The sequence below is a fragment of the Platalea leucorodia genome (assembly GCF_965183815.1).
Source record: "Platalea leucorodia genome assembly, chromosome: 4".
Classification (NCBI taxonomy): Eukaryota; Metazoa; Chordata; class Aves; order Pelecaniformes; family Threskiornithidae; genus Platalea; species Platalea leucorodia.
The window spans coordinates 70,049,727-70,064,687 of NC_138826.1; the positions used below are offsets into that span (position 1 = coordinate 70,049,727).

The 14,961-nt window shown below is 45.1% G+C and overlaps 3 protein-coding genes across 4 annotated transcripts in view; 1 reads left to right on the forward strand and 2 right to left on the reverse strand.

Annotated features, from left to right (window-relative positions):
- CIMIP4 (ciliary microtubule inner protein 4) lies at window positions 1–14,756 on the reverse strand. Of its 2 annotated transcripts, none has more exons than XM_082310095.1 (6): window positions 14,649–14,756; window positions 3,973–4,048; window positions 2,657–3,300; window positions 2,005–2,152; window positions 648–758; window positions 1–438 (listed from the first exon to the last, which is right to left on the reverse strand). In XM_082310095.1, the coding sequence occupies exons 1-6, from the start codon at window positions 14,664–14,666 to the stop codon at window positions 353–355; spliced, it is 1,083 nt and encodes a 360-aa protein (XP_082166221.1). In that variant the 5' UTR covers window positions 14,667–14,756; the 3' UTR covers window positions 1–352. The 2 variants fall into 2 exon arrangements, with proteins under 2 accessions (XP_082166221.1, XP_082166222.1); XM_082310096.1 differs by lacking the exon at window positions 14,649–14,756 and adding an exon at window positions 6,179–6,265.
- The window catches only part of TST (thiosulfate sulfurtransferase), a 9,785-nt gene continuing 652 nt past the window's right edge, over window positions 5,829–14,961 (reverse strand). Inside the window, exon 2 of the mRNA XM_082310097.1 lies at window positions 5,829–7,337. Within this exon, the coding sequence (XP_082166223.1) occupies window positions 7,039–7,337 (299 nt within the window). The 3' untranslated portion in view covers window positions 5,829–7,038. The remainder of the gene's footprint in view (window positions 7,338–14,961) is intronic.
- Window positions 14,154–14,961, forward strand: part of LOC309589666 (3-mercaptopyruvate sulfurtransferase-like) — a 12,202-nt gene continuing 11,394 nt past the window's right edge. Inside the window, exons 1-2 of the mRNA XM_082310094.1 lie at window positions 14,154–14,317; window positions 14,749–14,822. The gene's annotated coding sequence lies outside the window, so the exon portion shown is untranslated. The remainder of the gene's footprint in view (window positions 14,318–14,748; window positions 14,823–14,961) is intronic.

The window sequence follows — 14,961 nt, forward strand, 5'->3', positions numbered from 1 at the left end:
GTTGCCCTCTTACACCGCTCACAGGTCCTACTCCACCTCATGTGCCGAGCAGGTGAATTTCTATATGGCCTCCTCTCACCACCACATCTCTCTGCAAGGGTGTGCGCATCACAGGCTAATCAGGACCACCTTACCAGTTATCAACAAAAGTGATTTTTTTTGTATTCACATTCAGATTTATCTCACATTGCTCTCCCCAAAGAGACTCTAATTGAGAGGGGAAGAGAGCACCACCAACAAATCTGCTATTAACAACTAGCAAGCAATGGGTTCATGCTTATATAGAGGTTTATTAGATGGCTGAGGAAAAAGATCCCTCGCTGAATGTACTCCAATCCTCAACCTTCATCTTCTAAGGCTTGCCTTTTTTCTTCCCATATTTGTCCTCCAATGCTTTCTGCACGTTAAGATTTAGGGCATTTTTCTGATGCCATTTCCCTGTAAAGACGACAAATCATAGTTCAGTTACAGCCTCCCTTCTAATGCTATTATCCCTCAAGGATTTTTCTAGCTGTAGAGTTCCTTTCTTGTGAAAATGCCAATTTCTAGTCCCCCCTCACCTTTGCCCAAACCCACCTGTTGTCCTCAGCAGAAGCAGCACCCATCTCAGGAATTCAGCAATGTACTTTTCCTAGCAGAAGCCATACCTAGCTCATCAGTCCTCCTTCCGTGCCAATTCTTGGGATCCCTGATTGCTTTCTGAATTATATCAGGGGTGTAGGAATCTTTCATCAAGCTTCGGCTCTCCAGTGGGCCACCTGCAAGGAACAGCAAATAATAAACTGTATGCAGAAATCACCCTACTGCAGCCCTGGAGTTGAGCAGAGGAGCGACACCAGCAGTTCCAAGGGCTCAAGAAAAGGCATGTGTTGACTGCAATAGCTTTGCTCAGGTGTGCGTCTAGGTGCTGAATAATAGCTTCATCATCACCCAGGAGGGAGCTTGTGTTTGCCAATTTATCTGCTTTTCATCCTCAAGTATAAGACAGACTTAGAGGGTGCCACAAGGTATCATCTTTATTTGTAACCCAGTGCCCTTTCTTTAGTCAAGTGCCCACTTACCTCCTATTGAATCCCCTCATTCATGTCAGTAACTTCCTATTCAGCAGCACAGCTCCACAAAAGCACCATCTTACCACTCCAGGCCTTCTTGAGCTCCTTTTCTGCCATGATACTTAACAAATAGCTCCCAACTGTGACTTACCCTTTTATCCCCTCCTGAATTTTAGCCATTTGAGGGGGTTTTATTTTAATCTCTCATCCTTTCCTCTTCACCTTCCTTTTTATTGTACCCTTTCCTTGATAATAAGTATTTTGAGCTCCCTGGGGAAAGATGTCCTTCCTTTCTATGTGACTGCACAAACCCAGGACAATGCAGTCTTCAATATCCAGCAAAGTCTTGTCATGGAACATAGTGTATAAGAAAAAGGAATCTGTCTCATACTGGTACATGAGAATCTGGAGTCAGAGACAATTATTTCAGCGTTTCTTGGATATGATGGTAACAAGAATGGGATGAATGCTTAGTTCCCAATGTTTGTTTAGATGGAGGGATCCCTGGGGACCTTGGAAACAGAGGTTTGGGGAAGACATTTCAGAGCCCCACATCTCTAAAGGTCTTGAAGAGAAATAACTTTAGTATTGGAACTGCAGGTAACCTGGGACTGGAGATGACAGGGTACATGGAATTGCAAATGGTGTCCATTTGGACAGCTCTGAACACGGAGGACAGGGGTCATGATACACCTTCACTTTTCATACCTTGGGAAAAAAGGAGTGAAAGAAGAGAAAAGGATAGAATATATAGAAAGAGAGGCTCTAGCTTTCATTTCCTCAAGCACCACAGCCTGGAAAAGCAGTGACTGTGGATAGAAGGAATAACTAGGGAAAGTGAAGGTCACCTACAGTCAGATCTCTACCCAAAGCAGTGTGGCTGCCCCGAGCCCAGGCAAAGTGTAGACGGAACCAGCTTGAAGGTCAGGCATAGGTATCTGTGTCCCCTCACCTTGGAAAATATTTGACCTCAGGTTAAAACCCAGCTGGTTGCAATCAGCAAAAAATGTAGAGTTCAGGAAGTTTTGTAGCATTTCAGTACAGTTGTCGAGTCTTTTCTGTCCCATGATTAATGCTGCCTTGCACAGAGCTCGCCCTTCCTGAAAACAGGAACAAGAAGGAACGACTGTCAGTCCACATTCCCTAAGTGCAGCAGACTCCTGCCATTTCCACCCCTGCACAGGTCTTTGAGCTATGACTAATCCTTGGGACCTGGGTCTGTCCTTGAGTCTCCCTCAGCAGCTTCTGCAGGTATTGTAATTGCATAGGACAACTGAGACTGGTAAAAAAGGAAGAATTAGAAAGGGATGATGGTGTTGGGCCCTGGACTGGGTCCTGGTACCACATTGTTTTGCATTGCTGATTTGGGACTCCGCCTGGCTACAGGAACCTTATAAATGAAAGCGGGATGAAAAAACAAAATTAAAAGAGATGGGAAACGCTGTCTGTAGAATGTGTCACTGCCTCTTAGTGTGAAGCCCAAATCCATCCCTCTACATGTCTTCTAGAAACTGCTAATATCCCACCCACTCATCCCCCTGCTGCACCATAAAACCAGCCTTCAACCTGACACAAAGCAGATATGAAACGGCTTCCTCCAATACCTCTTCATCACTGGTAAGTTCATCTGCACTGGCAAATTTATATTTGCTGTTAGCATGGATCAAGCTGTTTCTCTTCTCCAGGAGCTTCCATTCTGCTTTCATATCTGGCCCTAATGATGCTAAGGACTCTTTGGCACTTAACCTGCAGCAGGCCTCCTTGGCTTCTTCATAGCTGGCTTTGATGGTCTTCTGGGAAGATCCAGGCCTTCTACACCCCAGTGTTTGGTGCTGGCCTGCTATTGGTTCTTTGGCACTTGAGACGGATTTGGTGCCCTCTGCCTCCCTCTGCCTGGATACTGCAGACAGGCGGTAAGTGCTGTTCCTCCCTCTTGGCTCATGCCCCACTGTTGGGTCTTTGGTGGCAGGAGTATCTTCTCTTTCCTCTTCAAGTCTTCTTGAATGGAGACCCTGCATAGAGGGAGTTTTGGCCTGGAGACTCTGTTTGCTCTGTCTTTTAGTCTGAACACACCTCAGAGAAGGAGATGCCTGGGATTTAATAGATGTGGCGTTCTTTGCTGTTCCGTGAGCCACTGGGCCCTTGGAGATCTCCCAGAAGGTTCCGCTGGAGCTCCTTCGGGATGTTCTCTGTCTGCTGGGACATAAGCCTTCTGGAAGACGCTCCTTTTTCCCTTCCTCAGGTTCCACTTAGAGACAAAAATAATCAGTCAATGAATTTGATACTGTTTTGATGACAGGTTGTACCGTAAATGGAGTTGGAAACAACTGGACATGTCACTGCATCATTGTCAGACAACAAAAGAAACAGTAAAGGTCTCAAAGAGGGAAAGAAAAGAGAAAAAGCCAACAACCTAGCAGTGTTATACCAATCTTCCTGCTGAACCAGGTGAAGGTTCCTGAGGAGTCTTTAACGCTCTTGAGAGATGAACATGCACAGAAGTGTGGGAGTAAAAATCTTGCGGTCAGACATGCACACAAAGGTCTGTGTTTTCTTACGTGTAGGGGCCCCTCCAACCCATGATCACTCTCACACTCGTCAACATGCACTTACAGTCCCTGTACCTCATTGGTATTTACTGACGAATTTACAGCACAGCAGTGGCTTATTGCGCTTGTGCAGGGAGGCAGTGAATCAAGTCCACCGGTGGACGAAGATATACTTGAGGAGGGGGAATTTTAACCCATCAGCCCATGGCACATGGGATCCCTGTCCGAGTAGTTTTCACTAACAGAGGTACATGCAAATCTGGACGGCAAGAAGGGAGGGAGGGAATGACACACAGCCTCACAAGCTGTACTGCAAACAAGCTCTGAAGGAGGGACATTTCTTCTAGGTGCTTCTCTGCCATCTTGCTTACCTGAAGTACCGTTGGCCAGCACAGAGTCACTTTCTACCACATCAGGTGTAGGGGAAGCTGGAACCTCTACCACACCCTTGGAAGAGAAACAAAGGCTGTGTCAGGCTCAGAGATGGGAAGGAAGGGGACAGTGGCCCTGCTCATCTTTAGATGACAGATTATTCTCACACAAATGCATTATATGCCTTCCCAGATCAAGACAGAGATGTCCCTGCCTGCCTGCGTGGTTGGTCCTACAACCCATGATCCTCTCAGATTAAAAAAGCACAGAAGTCCTGCAGGATTTCACAGTAACATCTCACATGGGACATCCTGCCAGGGACATGGCCAACCAGTGCCTCTGAGGAATAGTGAGCTGCAAGAGTTTTCACAGGCAGTGGTGCAGACACAAGCCAAAATGAAAAAAACCTCAGTGAAAATGTCTGCTTTTTTATTCTGAAGCACCTAGAGATGTCAGACCTGTCATGTGCTGTACAATTACAACATTTCCTTCCTTTGGTGCATTAAAGTAAGGCCAAAGAAATGGGGAGAGGAGGTGATAAACATAAAATGCCTGTGCAGTGCTGGCTATGCAAAGGAAGGGAGACAGGCTGGAGACAAGGCTTCTTCCCTGATTCTGGCACAGACTATCCTGTTTTGCTTTGCTAGTCCTGCTGATGTGATTGATCCAACACCCAGCCTTTGCAAACTGCCTCCTGCACTAGGAGGAAGCTCATCTCTCTAACCCTATAGGCTTAGCCCACGTGAAACCTGTGACAGGTTACAACTGAAGCCATGGCCCATGGTGGTGAATACGGTAATTGTGAGCCTGCTGGCACTAGCAGCAGTACAAACGGGATCTGGATCAGGTAGGGACATATGTTTACATTTGTCAAATTAGCTCATGACATGACATATAAGCTTACCTTCTGCTCTTGAGGCTAGTTATTGGAATGAAGACACGATTGCCAATGGGGCAGGAAGCCTACCACTTCAAAGTTAACTCACCAGGGCTGACTTGAACCAGCAGCTTGTGTTTTACACTGTGCCAGTACTTTGCAGCAGCATGTCTGATACAATATTGGGATCCTGAAGTTGAGTTACTGTATCAACCAGACTCCAGGAGTCAGTGCTGTGTGCTCTGCAAATGTAGAGACAGAACCTCTCCCACAAAAAGAAGATGGCCACAAGAGATGAAGAGAGGAAGACAGTGCTGGCTCACAGGGCAGGATCTGCTTCTTTTCTGTATTGCTTTTCATTCTTTTTAAAGAAGAGTCAAACACTTATACACGATCAAAGTGCAGTAATCTGTGTTGCTAAGTAAACTCCTGTGTTAACTCCCACCTCCTACTTAAAACAAAAACATGTCTGTTTGTTATTATTACTATATTCAGTGGAAAGAACTTTCCAGTCTGCTGATGTAGAAATTCCTCCTCTTCCATTTCTTCCAATGAAGCAGGATTTCGGTGTAATGAGGCAATGTGCTCATTTCCCAAATCCCGTTCATTGATTAACTTGCATTTCCCCAGCTCCTCCTGGACAAAATGACGCTGAAGCCTGCAACTGTTTCTACTTTCTAGTTTGTAACTGTATATGATGTTATTGTTATTGCTTATTGTTCATTTTACTTCTGAGCCTGAAGGTCCAAAGTCAAAGCTCCATCTGAGACTCCTACATCTTGATGCCAAGAAGGGCTATAAGGCCATTTGACCATCCTCCTGGATAACAGAAGCCACAGAACTATGTCTACTTATTCCTTTGCTAAGCCAATTCTGTGAGGGACAACAGACAACATACCAGAAAAGACATATGTTGATCAAAGAGCTAAAAGTGATTAAACTTGACCCTTCTTTCTGAATGAAAAAAAAAAAACAAAACAGAAAATGCATGTTTAGCACAGCCTAACACTCTTGACTTTCCCGACATGCAGCCATGGAGGGAGCTCTCTTTCCCAGGCAGAAAATTAACCTCCTCAGACAGGTGCAGGAATTGGTATGCCATTCTCACCAGCCACCAGATGTGGTCAAGAATGGTCTCATATGCCTTCTGCATCTGGCCGGACCTCCAAAATATGAGGAGATTTCAGTGACTTTCCAGACCTGAGAAGCCCCATGGGTGTCAAAATGACATTGGATCTTTTCTCTCTCTTTTTAAAAAAAAAATAAATAAAAAAAAAAATCCAGGATTTAACAAGGGGCAAAGCCTCTTCCATAACTACCTCTCTCACCTGGTCCATGATGTGATGCCACAGTGATCTGTACAAGCAGGCAGGTCCTGCTTAAGTCCAGGTATGGAGGTGGGATGAAGACTGAAGAGCAGGGACGGCTGCTAAGGAACAACCCTCCCTCTATCTATGAGCTGTGGTCTCCATGGGAACCAGAAGAAACATGGCAGAGATCAGGGTCATCCTTGCTGACTGAAAAAATGGACAAGGAGAAGAGGAAAAGGTTCACGTCTCATGAAACACCCATGCCCAGAAGTTCTCATGACATACAGAGGATTTCTTGGAGACTTCCGTAACAGAGTCACGATAATCAACAAGACTGCATTTCAGCAGAACTGGGTCTTCTAGCATCTCCAAATGCTTCACACGAGCTCACTGACCCCCCTCAGAGAGGAAGGGGAAGGTGTGCCCATTTTCCGCATTAGAAAAGGGGAGATGGTGGGCTCGCCAAAGGTCTTACATTGAGTCAATGACAGAACCACAGCTTGGCCCTCCTGTGTCCAGCACTCAGTGGTATATTTTAGCCCTAGGCTTTTCCTCCATTCTTCTGCCACCAGAATTTCTGCAAGTTGCCAGGGAAGAGTGCAACTCTCCTTCATGTGGCAAAGCCGCTTTTCCCACCCAGCACAAGCAGGTCACAGGCAACAGAGTAGAATTAGAAATATTCACAGATGCACCATCTTGGAAGTAGATTTTATTCATTGTGAGAAATCAAAAGATTGATAGAAATCTACTGATCGTTCTTTGAAAAAATGGCAAAATGTAAATCAGCATGGTTTTTTTTACTTCCACCTCCTCCCTTTCCCTGTACCCTGGGCTGGAGACAGCTGCTAGATCTCATTGCCCAAGAAACAACTCTCCCTCTAGGCCTTGTTGCGCTTCAGCTCAGAGACCTTGTAGCGAGGTGGGGCACGGTGGACCCACTCTGACCAGGAACCATCATAAACAGCCACATCACGCTTGCCACACAGGTAGGCTGCCAAGGCAATGTGACATGCCGTGACACCTTTGCGGCACGTGGCCGTCAGTGGCTTTGAGAGATCCACTTTCTTCTCACGGAATATTTGTTGGATCTCCTCAATACTCTTCTCATGGCCAGTTTCTGTTAGGAATGAGTGGAAGGGTATGTTCACAGCGCCAGGGATGTGACCAGATTCCAGCCCTGCAAGAGTGAACAAGAAAAGGAAACATGAGCAAGGAGACATCAACACAGGTGATGAAAGACACCTACAAAAGAGACATTAAAGAGACTCTGCAGATACCCTCACTCTCTTGAAGATACTAATTTGTTTCAGGTGATGCTGAAGATGCAAAGCAGTATGGGGCTAAAAAGAGAAGGACAAAGATCATTCAACTTTGCTGAAGTCAACACTTCCAGAATATTTAGCAAACTGTTTTCCCCTTGAAAGCAATGACGGGTAGGAATCTGAAGAAGCCCTAGATGTGACAAGAATCAAAGAACCAACACAGAAAAGATCCTAACAAAGGCATTAAGGGGACCAGCGTAAAGAGAAATGCAGCAGTGCATTTCTGACCTTCCCCAAGTATGCCAGCAGTGTGTAGTGACACAGCTTTCAGAAGCAGGAAGTGTGGCTTGTATGTGGAATTTGTGAAAGTAGTTACCTGTTCATAGTTTATTCCTGTGTCACCTTAAAATCATATTTCAGTAGAGTAAAGCAACCTTAAAGTCAGCCACGTTACTGCTGAGGCAGCTATCCCGGGGCACTGGGGTCAGAGAAGTGAGAATTTAGATTTTGTATCACTTTTTATCCACTCCATGGATGAAATCAGCATGGGTTCTGTTTTTCTACTGGTATAACTGACCACTTCAGGCAAGCTGAAAGTTGTATCTCAAGAGCAAGGTCTTTGGAGAGAAGCAGATATAAAAATATGATGGATAAGATTTTCATCACACCCTTGAAATTCAAAGTCTGTCACTACAGGCTTAATCAAAGTCCCTTACACTCAATGGAAGCTTTTCCACTGACTTTGAGAGGCTTTGGATCAAGCCTCATTGGAGCAGGAAACATATATATATTACGTTGAAAACGCATTTAAGGGAATGGTTCCTTGCTAGGTTTGAACTTCTAATGAGACAGCCCTGGGAAAGTCACATAAATAGCAATCTGTTTCACTGACAGCTTTCCACTTGCCTAAGTCATCAAGATAACTGATCTCAGGAGATGGGAGAGATTGGGGCAGGGAACCTTTGTCACAGTCAAATGACTAAAGTATACCTAGTCAGAGATTGACATCACACATCATAATGACACTGCAGTTTCATCGCTCATGCAGAGTGATGTCATGACACGATGAGATATGTCATAAGGGGAAAAAAGGTTTTGGCAGGGTATTGAGGATGGGATTTTTGGTCTGCTGGACAAAGAGTGAGAGCCTAAAAACAACCAAAGCTGCCCTGAGTCAGCTTCACAGGCTCTCTCCCTGTTCCAAATGGACCCTCTTTGTCTCTTGATTCATCTTCCCTGAGTGCCTTAGAAATCTGGCATTGTTGTCTACTAGTCCCCTCACACATCCTTCAGAAGTGCTTAGCATTACAGGGAGAAGTTGAGAGGAAAACTGCTGACTTCTGGAGGGACTAACATTTTTTTTTAAAATAAAAAAAGACAGTGTTTTGGACTGATGCTTTCACCACATTTTTTCCAGTTCCAGAAAACAACAGTTCATCACTTCAGTACAGAGAACTGCAAAACCCATGCTCATTAATATAGTGTCTGTATGACAGAGCAGAAATAAAAATAATATAAAAAATGAGTGTGAGAAAACCTCGTTTGTAGTTCTCAGACCGCAGAGCTTCTTACTGGAGAGAGTTACATGGCTGGGTTAGGCTACCACTTTCCCACAGAGTCAATGGTCCTGACCCTGTCCTTTGGCACGGGATTCCTGCAAGGCTCTGCTGAAGTACTAGGGATCATCCCAATACAGACAAGTCTGTGAGCTGCAGAACAGCAGTCTCACACCATCCTAGGGCACTGGGAAGTATACTGAGATCAAGAAGTCCTGAGGGCTGAACTAGAAGGGCCAGCTCTTGCTCAAAGAAGCTTGCTGGGCCATCGATTCAGTTCTTAGGTGTCCCAGGCCCCACGGTCATGATTGCTTTTCAAGACTGTTCACACATCTTAAAATAGGTAGGTTTGTATCCCTCTCTTATTGGAGACTGCCATGACATACACTCACCACCCCTAAACAAATCTTCAGTTAGGACCTGAGCAGATCTGAAAAGAACAGTCTCATTTTAGAGCATTATTTACTTTGATCTATAGGGAGACTTCCTTGCTCCAAAGATTCAAAAGTCTGTTGGAGTCAGGGACCAGTGCTTGCACTCTGCGAGTGAAAGATGGGGAATTCTGTAGAAACTGCATTTACTCATGTATGTGGGTGTTCAGCTGAAAGAGAAAGCTGACATCGCACAACCACAGTCCCTTGGACTGCCTAAGAAGCGCTCTTAAGTGGCTGAGGAAGTTTTATCAGCTCGCTCTCTGCTAGGATGAGAGCAGAGAAACACAGGACTGGAAGGCAAGGCTGGATGCAGCTGGGATCTGAACAGGGAGAGGATACATCTGCTCCTGCCTCATATGACACAGAGCACACTTCACGCCAGATTGATGCAGTCACCCTTAGAAACTCCAGGAAGGAACCCTAGGATTACAGAGCCTGGCTCCCAGCTACTACAGTGATCACTTTATAGGCTCCCTCTCATAAAAGCATCCATCTCAGAAACAGTTTGGATTCTGGCCATGAAACTTCCTGCTAAGGCACCTCCTTGCTCACGTGAGGATGAATATTAATTTCCAACACTCAATTCGTCACAGTCAGTCCATACACCATTTATCCTTGAGCTAACATTGCCCTGCATCTGAAATAGTTTTTCTCCCTTTCTGCTATTGCTCCAGCGTACTGATGGCAAGCACTCAGCACACGCAACAGCCTCATGTCTTTAGCCTAAACCCAGGAAGGGCTTGTTAGATACACTTTTCACTGCCTCGGCTACCCTAGAAACAGTTCTAGGGGACCACTAGGCTTCTGGATAAAGAAGTGACATTTCCTAACATCTCGATTGGTAGACAGGAAGTTAATAATTGCTGTTGTCAAGGCCAAATCGCACCTGAGGCTCTTGGACCCAACTAACACATCCAAGTCTTCTGCTCTTCTATTGCTTCCAAATGTGGGTCTTCCGCTTCTAAGAGAAACACAAGCAATTAAGTGTTTCGGGCTACTAAGCATCCAACCTTGCTCACTGTAGCATTATATTTCCTGTCACTTCTATCACTGCAGGTGGTACCTCACATAATACTCCCCATGTGATCATTTAAACCTTCCCAAGGCTGTGCCAGCAGCACATTTCAGTAGCAACTCCCTATTTTCAGCGCCTCAACAATTCATAAAAATATGAAATAAACAGAAGTATAATGATGGGACTGTGCTAGCAACTTCCAGCCCCACAGATCTACTTCTGCACAAGCTATTCTCTTCTCCCTTTCAGTCAGTTTCTTGGGCACCTAACAGTACCTGTGCTATTTGCCGTCTTCTCACATTGAACTACTAATTGCCCCTCTACTATTACGTCCAAAGTATTAATGAAGTCCAAATGGAACAAGTCTACCTCGTAGGTGCTTCCAATGGCTGGAAGAAAAGATCAGACATAACTTCCAGGTATGCATGTTGCCATTACCCTTATCTGGCAAACCAATTCTGTTGGCAAGGAAATACAGCCCTTAGCTGCAATGCAAGTTTACCAAGGTATTTTATTCAATTTTGCCTTCATTTCAAATAATTTTTCTTGAAGAGTTTTTTGAAAGCCTTCCAGTCTATCCATGTTATGATGATAGATCAACAGCTGCCTAGGTTGTGCTGTACCTCCTATCCTAAATACAAATACAAACTTTGCTAGTATTTCTGACCTACAGAACCATGCTCTGATTAAATTTATTAAATTCTTGCCTCATGGAGTTGCAATGCCACATGACTGATCTTTGACACATATCTGGGATGGAGATTGTCTGCCTCACAGATTTGAGCACATGGATATATCTTTTCGCTATACTCACTCTTTAGAAATGATCATTGCTGCTTCTTTCCCGTTCTTCCTACTACCCCCCCCCACCACTCTGCAGACTTATTCTCAGAAGGGAAAAAAAAAAAAAGGTAGCACAGACTCAGTATAATTGTGAGGCTGTACACAAATAATCTTTCATCTGGAACCCCTGCTAACTGCATAGCAACCCTATTTACTCTTTCTATCCTTGTTCTCTTTTTATTCACTTTGCTCCAGCAGTTTTTGTTATTCGTTTTAATTCCTTTTGCCAAGTCTCACTCAGCTTGGCTTCTGGCAATCCTCCCTCACAATTTGTAACCTGTAATATGTTATCTTCTTCACTGCTTAATCCCCCTTTCCACATCTGTTAAGATCCTCTGCTTAAATATATATTTTTTGTTGGATATTTATCTAGCTAAGACTACAGCCCCTTCTCTCTAGCCTTTCCCTTTGCGATGAAAGCTCCAGAAGGAATTTCTTAACGTCAAAAAGAAAAAAGATGTGCCTTGTCCACGTTTAACTCCCTGTGGTCTTGGGGTTGGCTGGCTGCAGATAGCTGTTCCTTTCCAAACGCCTCCTCTGTTGCCTCCTTTTTTCTCTCTCTCTTCCATTCAAACTGTATGCCTTGGAAGGGACCATTAGTGATCTCACCTAACCTACTGTGAAGTCATTAGAAGGAACACTTTAAGCTTGGTCCTAGCCAGCTCCCCGAGAGTCCTCACAGTCAGATCAATAGGCCTTTGCCACCAATGCCAAAATACTGTATGCATATACAGCCCAAAGAGTCAACTCTAAGAACCAGCAGAGCCATGGTGCTAACTCTGGCAGCTGATGTTTGTCAACCTCATCACATGAATGGACAGCTTTGGATTGTAGGTTCCTGTGGGTTGAAAGAGACTTCGATAAAGTCTCTCACTCTCCATGTTGTGCCTTGAGCATTACTGCGTGGTCAAAGTAGAGCCAGTCCACTCCCAGCTGCAGACACCACTTGGAGAAGACAGGTAAGAAGCAGCAACATCTCATTCCCACTCCCACTGAACGTTCAAGCTGAGCAAAAGCTTTTTGTTTGGGGCAGGAAGGACTGAGAGCTGGAGAAATGGGCAAAACCTTAAGAATTGTGTATGTGCAAGGGAGGCAAGGACTACCCAAGGGCTAAGAATGAGAAGAAAAATAGTCGGAAGCTCATGAAATGACTTTGGGTTTGCTTTCTTTTTTAGATGACGGATTTCTTGTCTGGCAACTTTCCCCTCTTTTCTCAGGTGTCTGCGAAAGAATTCAGAAATTCACAACTTTTCTGTATGCATTTGTTCAGCTATAATTCTTGTTCCTCAGTTTTCAGTGCCCAATACTCAGAGAGAGTCAGCACTGGTAACCATCATGTAATTATTTTTATCATGTGCCCCTGGATTGCCTGGGATTGTCTCAGTTCAGGCTGGTTCCATAGACCTGCACCCTACAGCACCTGAGGAAGCAGGCCCTTGCAGAACCTGGTTGGGCCATCGCTGAATCACAGCTAGTGAGCAGGCCTGAGTTGCTAATTCCTCCAGCAACACTGCGCTGTGCAGGGACACCTTTAATGACACAGTGCTTAGGTCAGGGCTGCACATCTGATGGGCTTATGCTGCACACCATGCATGAACATCCAAGCTTTTTCATCCAAAGCAATACCTGCATTTAAGACCTATGAGACCTGGCTTATAGAAATGCCATCCACTTTTCTCCACCCTGGCAACCTGGCTAAACCTCTCCCAGCAACTAAAAATTAGCCATGTTATCATGGCTTATCTTAAACACTACAGAGGTCTAAATCCCAGCAAGGTAGCTGCTGCATGAAAATAAAACAGGGACAACTAATTCTTACCACAAGGAACTGAAAAACTAAAGAGGCAAGAGAGTCAGCTGAAATTAGCCTCTTCTAGAGACGGAGTTCATGGAACTGGAGAGATTAATTGACTTAATTAGGAAGTCAAGAGCTGAGGCAATAATTAAACTGAAATCACCTGAGAACACAGCAAGTTCCTTAACCTCAAGACCATTCTTCTCCACTAAATTGCAGCCAATGTTTCTCCTCCCTGATTGGATGACCCCTGTAATTAATCAGCATTGATTTCAAATTGCTCTTTTAGGTGTAAGTGCTGCCTTTTACCCACTGCTGGCTGTAGTGCAGCTACTAGCTAGCCTGGTTCAGAAGGCTGTCAAGCTCCCGTGGAGTGAGCAGCTGCAGCTGGAGTGCTTATCCTGCTGGATCTGCTGTGGGAAGCAAAACTGGACCACCACAAATAAACTGTCCCATGCTGACTCGTTTAAAAGAAAAAATCTGTTTTCAAGATGATGTCAGGGGCTGCAGTATTCTCACCTGGTGACCACTCCCACTTTGGGAAAGAGAATGCAAAATCCACCAGCTCCCAGTGAGGAGCGTTTTATTCATGTCCTGAGGTTAAAATTCAACCTTTGCTTTGATGGGCTGCAATAGATGAAGAAACAGAACAAGAGATAAGCCTAACTCCCCCTCTCTCCTTGCAACGGTCTCCTCTGTCACTCCCACTACCTTTCTCACCTTCCGCATTGTCTTGCACAGGTTGAGTGTGTTTGGGGGGGCTCACTGTAGACACTTGTGCAAACCATGTGTACAAAGCTATTTACAGCCAAACGGCCCTGAGGTTCACACATGGGAATTTATTTCAGGACACAGTGTCACACCCAATGGCTGTTCAGCAGCACACGCATAAGAAAACAGCCAGAACAGAATGACGACTGACCTGCAAGGCAGCAGCACAGCACTGCCTCAGGACCACAGAAGCCTGCCACACACCCGCTCCTGCGGCATGGAGCTTGACTCAGACCCAACAACTGTTGCTGAGCTTTTCTGTGCTTTGTTTTTGAAACTCTGCATTTCTTTTTAAATTATTTCTGTGGTTCCCTTTTGGAGGAGAGGTTATTCTGGGATATACCAAGGCTTAAATTACACAGTAAGGGCCTCCTTTAACAACCAACTTGAATTTCATTCCAGGCACATCGCTGTATCAGCTGTCCGCACTGCACGGGACCTCTCCCACCCCTGCTGCTTCTCTGTCCAGTGTTTGACCGAGGTAACAAAATCAATTTTTTTTTCCTGTTACTTGGGGCATCCAAAAGAGAGAGGCTGACAGCCCATACATTTGGGAAGGGTTTGGGGGTTTTCTTACTTAAGCTCGTGATGTTTAATGGCAGAGAGAAGGACAAAGATCAGCTCAAGCAAGTTCTCTATTTGCTGGGAACCAGAACAAGAAATAAAATGTCCCTTGGGTTACTGTATTGCCTAAAACCCGGGCTTTTGCTGGCACATTCACTATGGTGAGAGATGCCTGTACGAACACTGATAGTTTGTGCGTGTCTGCTAGTGTTAGATAGGACCCTGAACAAACCCCTGGGAGCTCTCACCTCCTCCTGTGTTTGCATTCTGATTAACTTCTGCAGGGTGTGGGATGAGGGATCCTGGAGCCAACTGATTGCAGATCTTTTCTGCTATTTCCTCCTGCAGCTTTACAACCAACTACAAGAAAAGCATTTTGTGAGGGCACTGGGATCCGAATGCTCAACTGTGGATCCCTTAAGGTAAATCAACAAGTTAGGCTGAGGCATGCCCATGCATTAGGAAAATCTGTGTGCTGGCTTGGAGGAGTTGTTACGCCTGGACTAGTAACGACACTCATCCTGCTCTGGTGCAGGGGGCAGGTGCTGTTCCCACCTCCAT

Excerpts from the sequence above, each read along its gene's own strand:
- CIMIP4 (XM_082310095.1), bottom strand. Across the intron at positions 3,301-3,972 it reads GCTGGCCAACGGTACTTCAG|TGGAACCTGAGGAAGGGAAA; the intron begins GTAAGCAAGATG and ends TTTGTCTCTAAG. Across the intron at positions 439-647 it reads AAGGAGGACTGATGAGCTAG|GGAAATGGCATCAGAAAAAT; the intron begins GTATGGCTTCTG and ends TCGTCTTTACAG.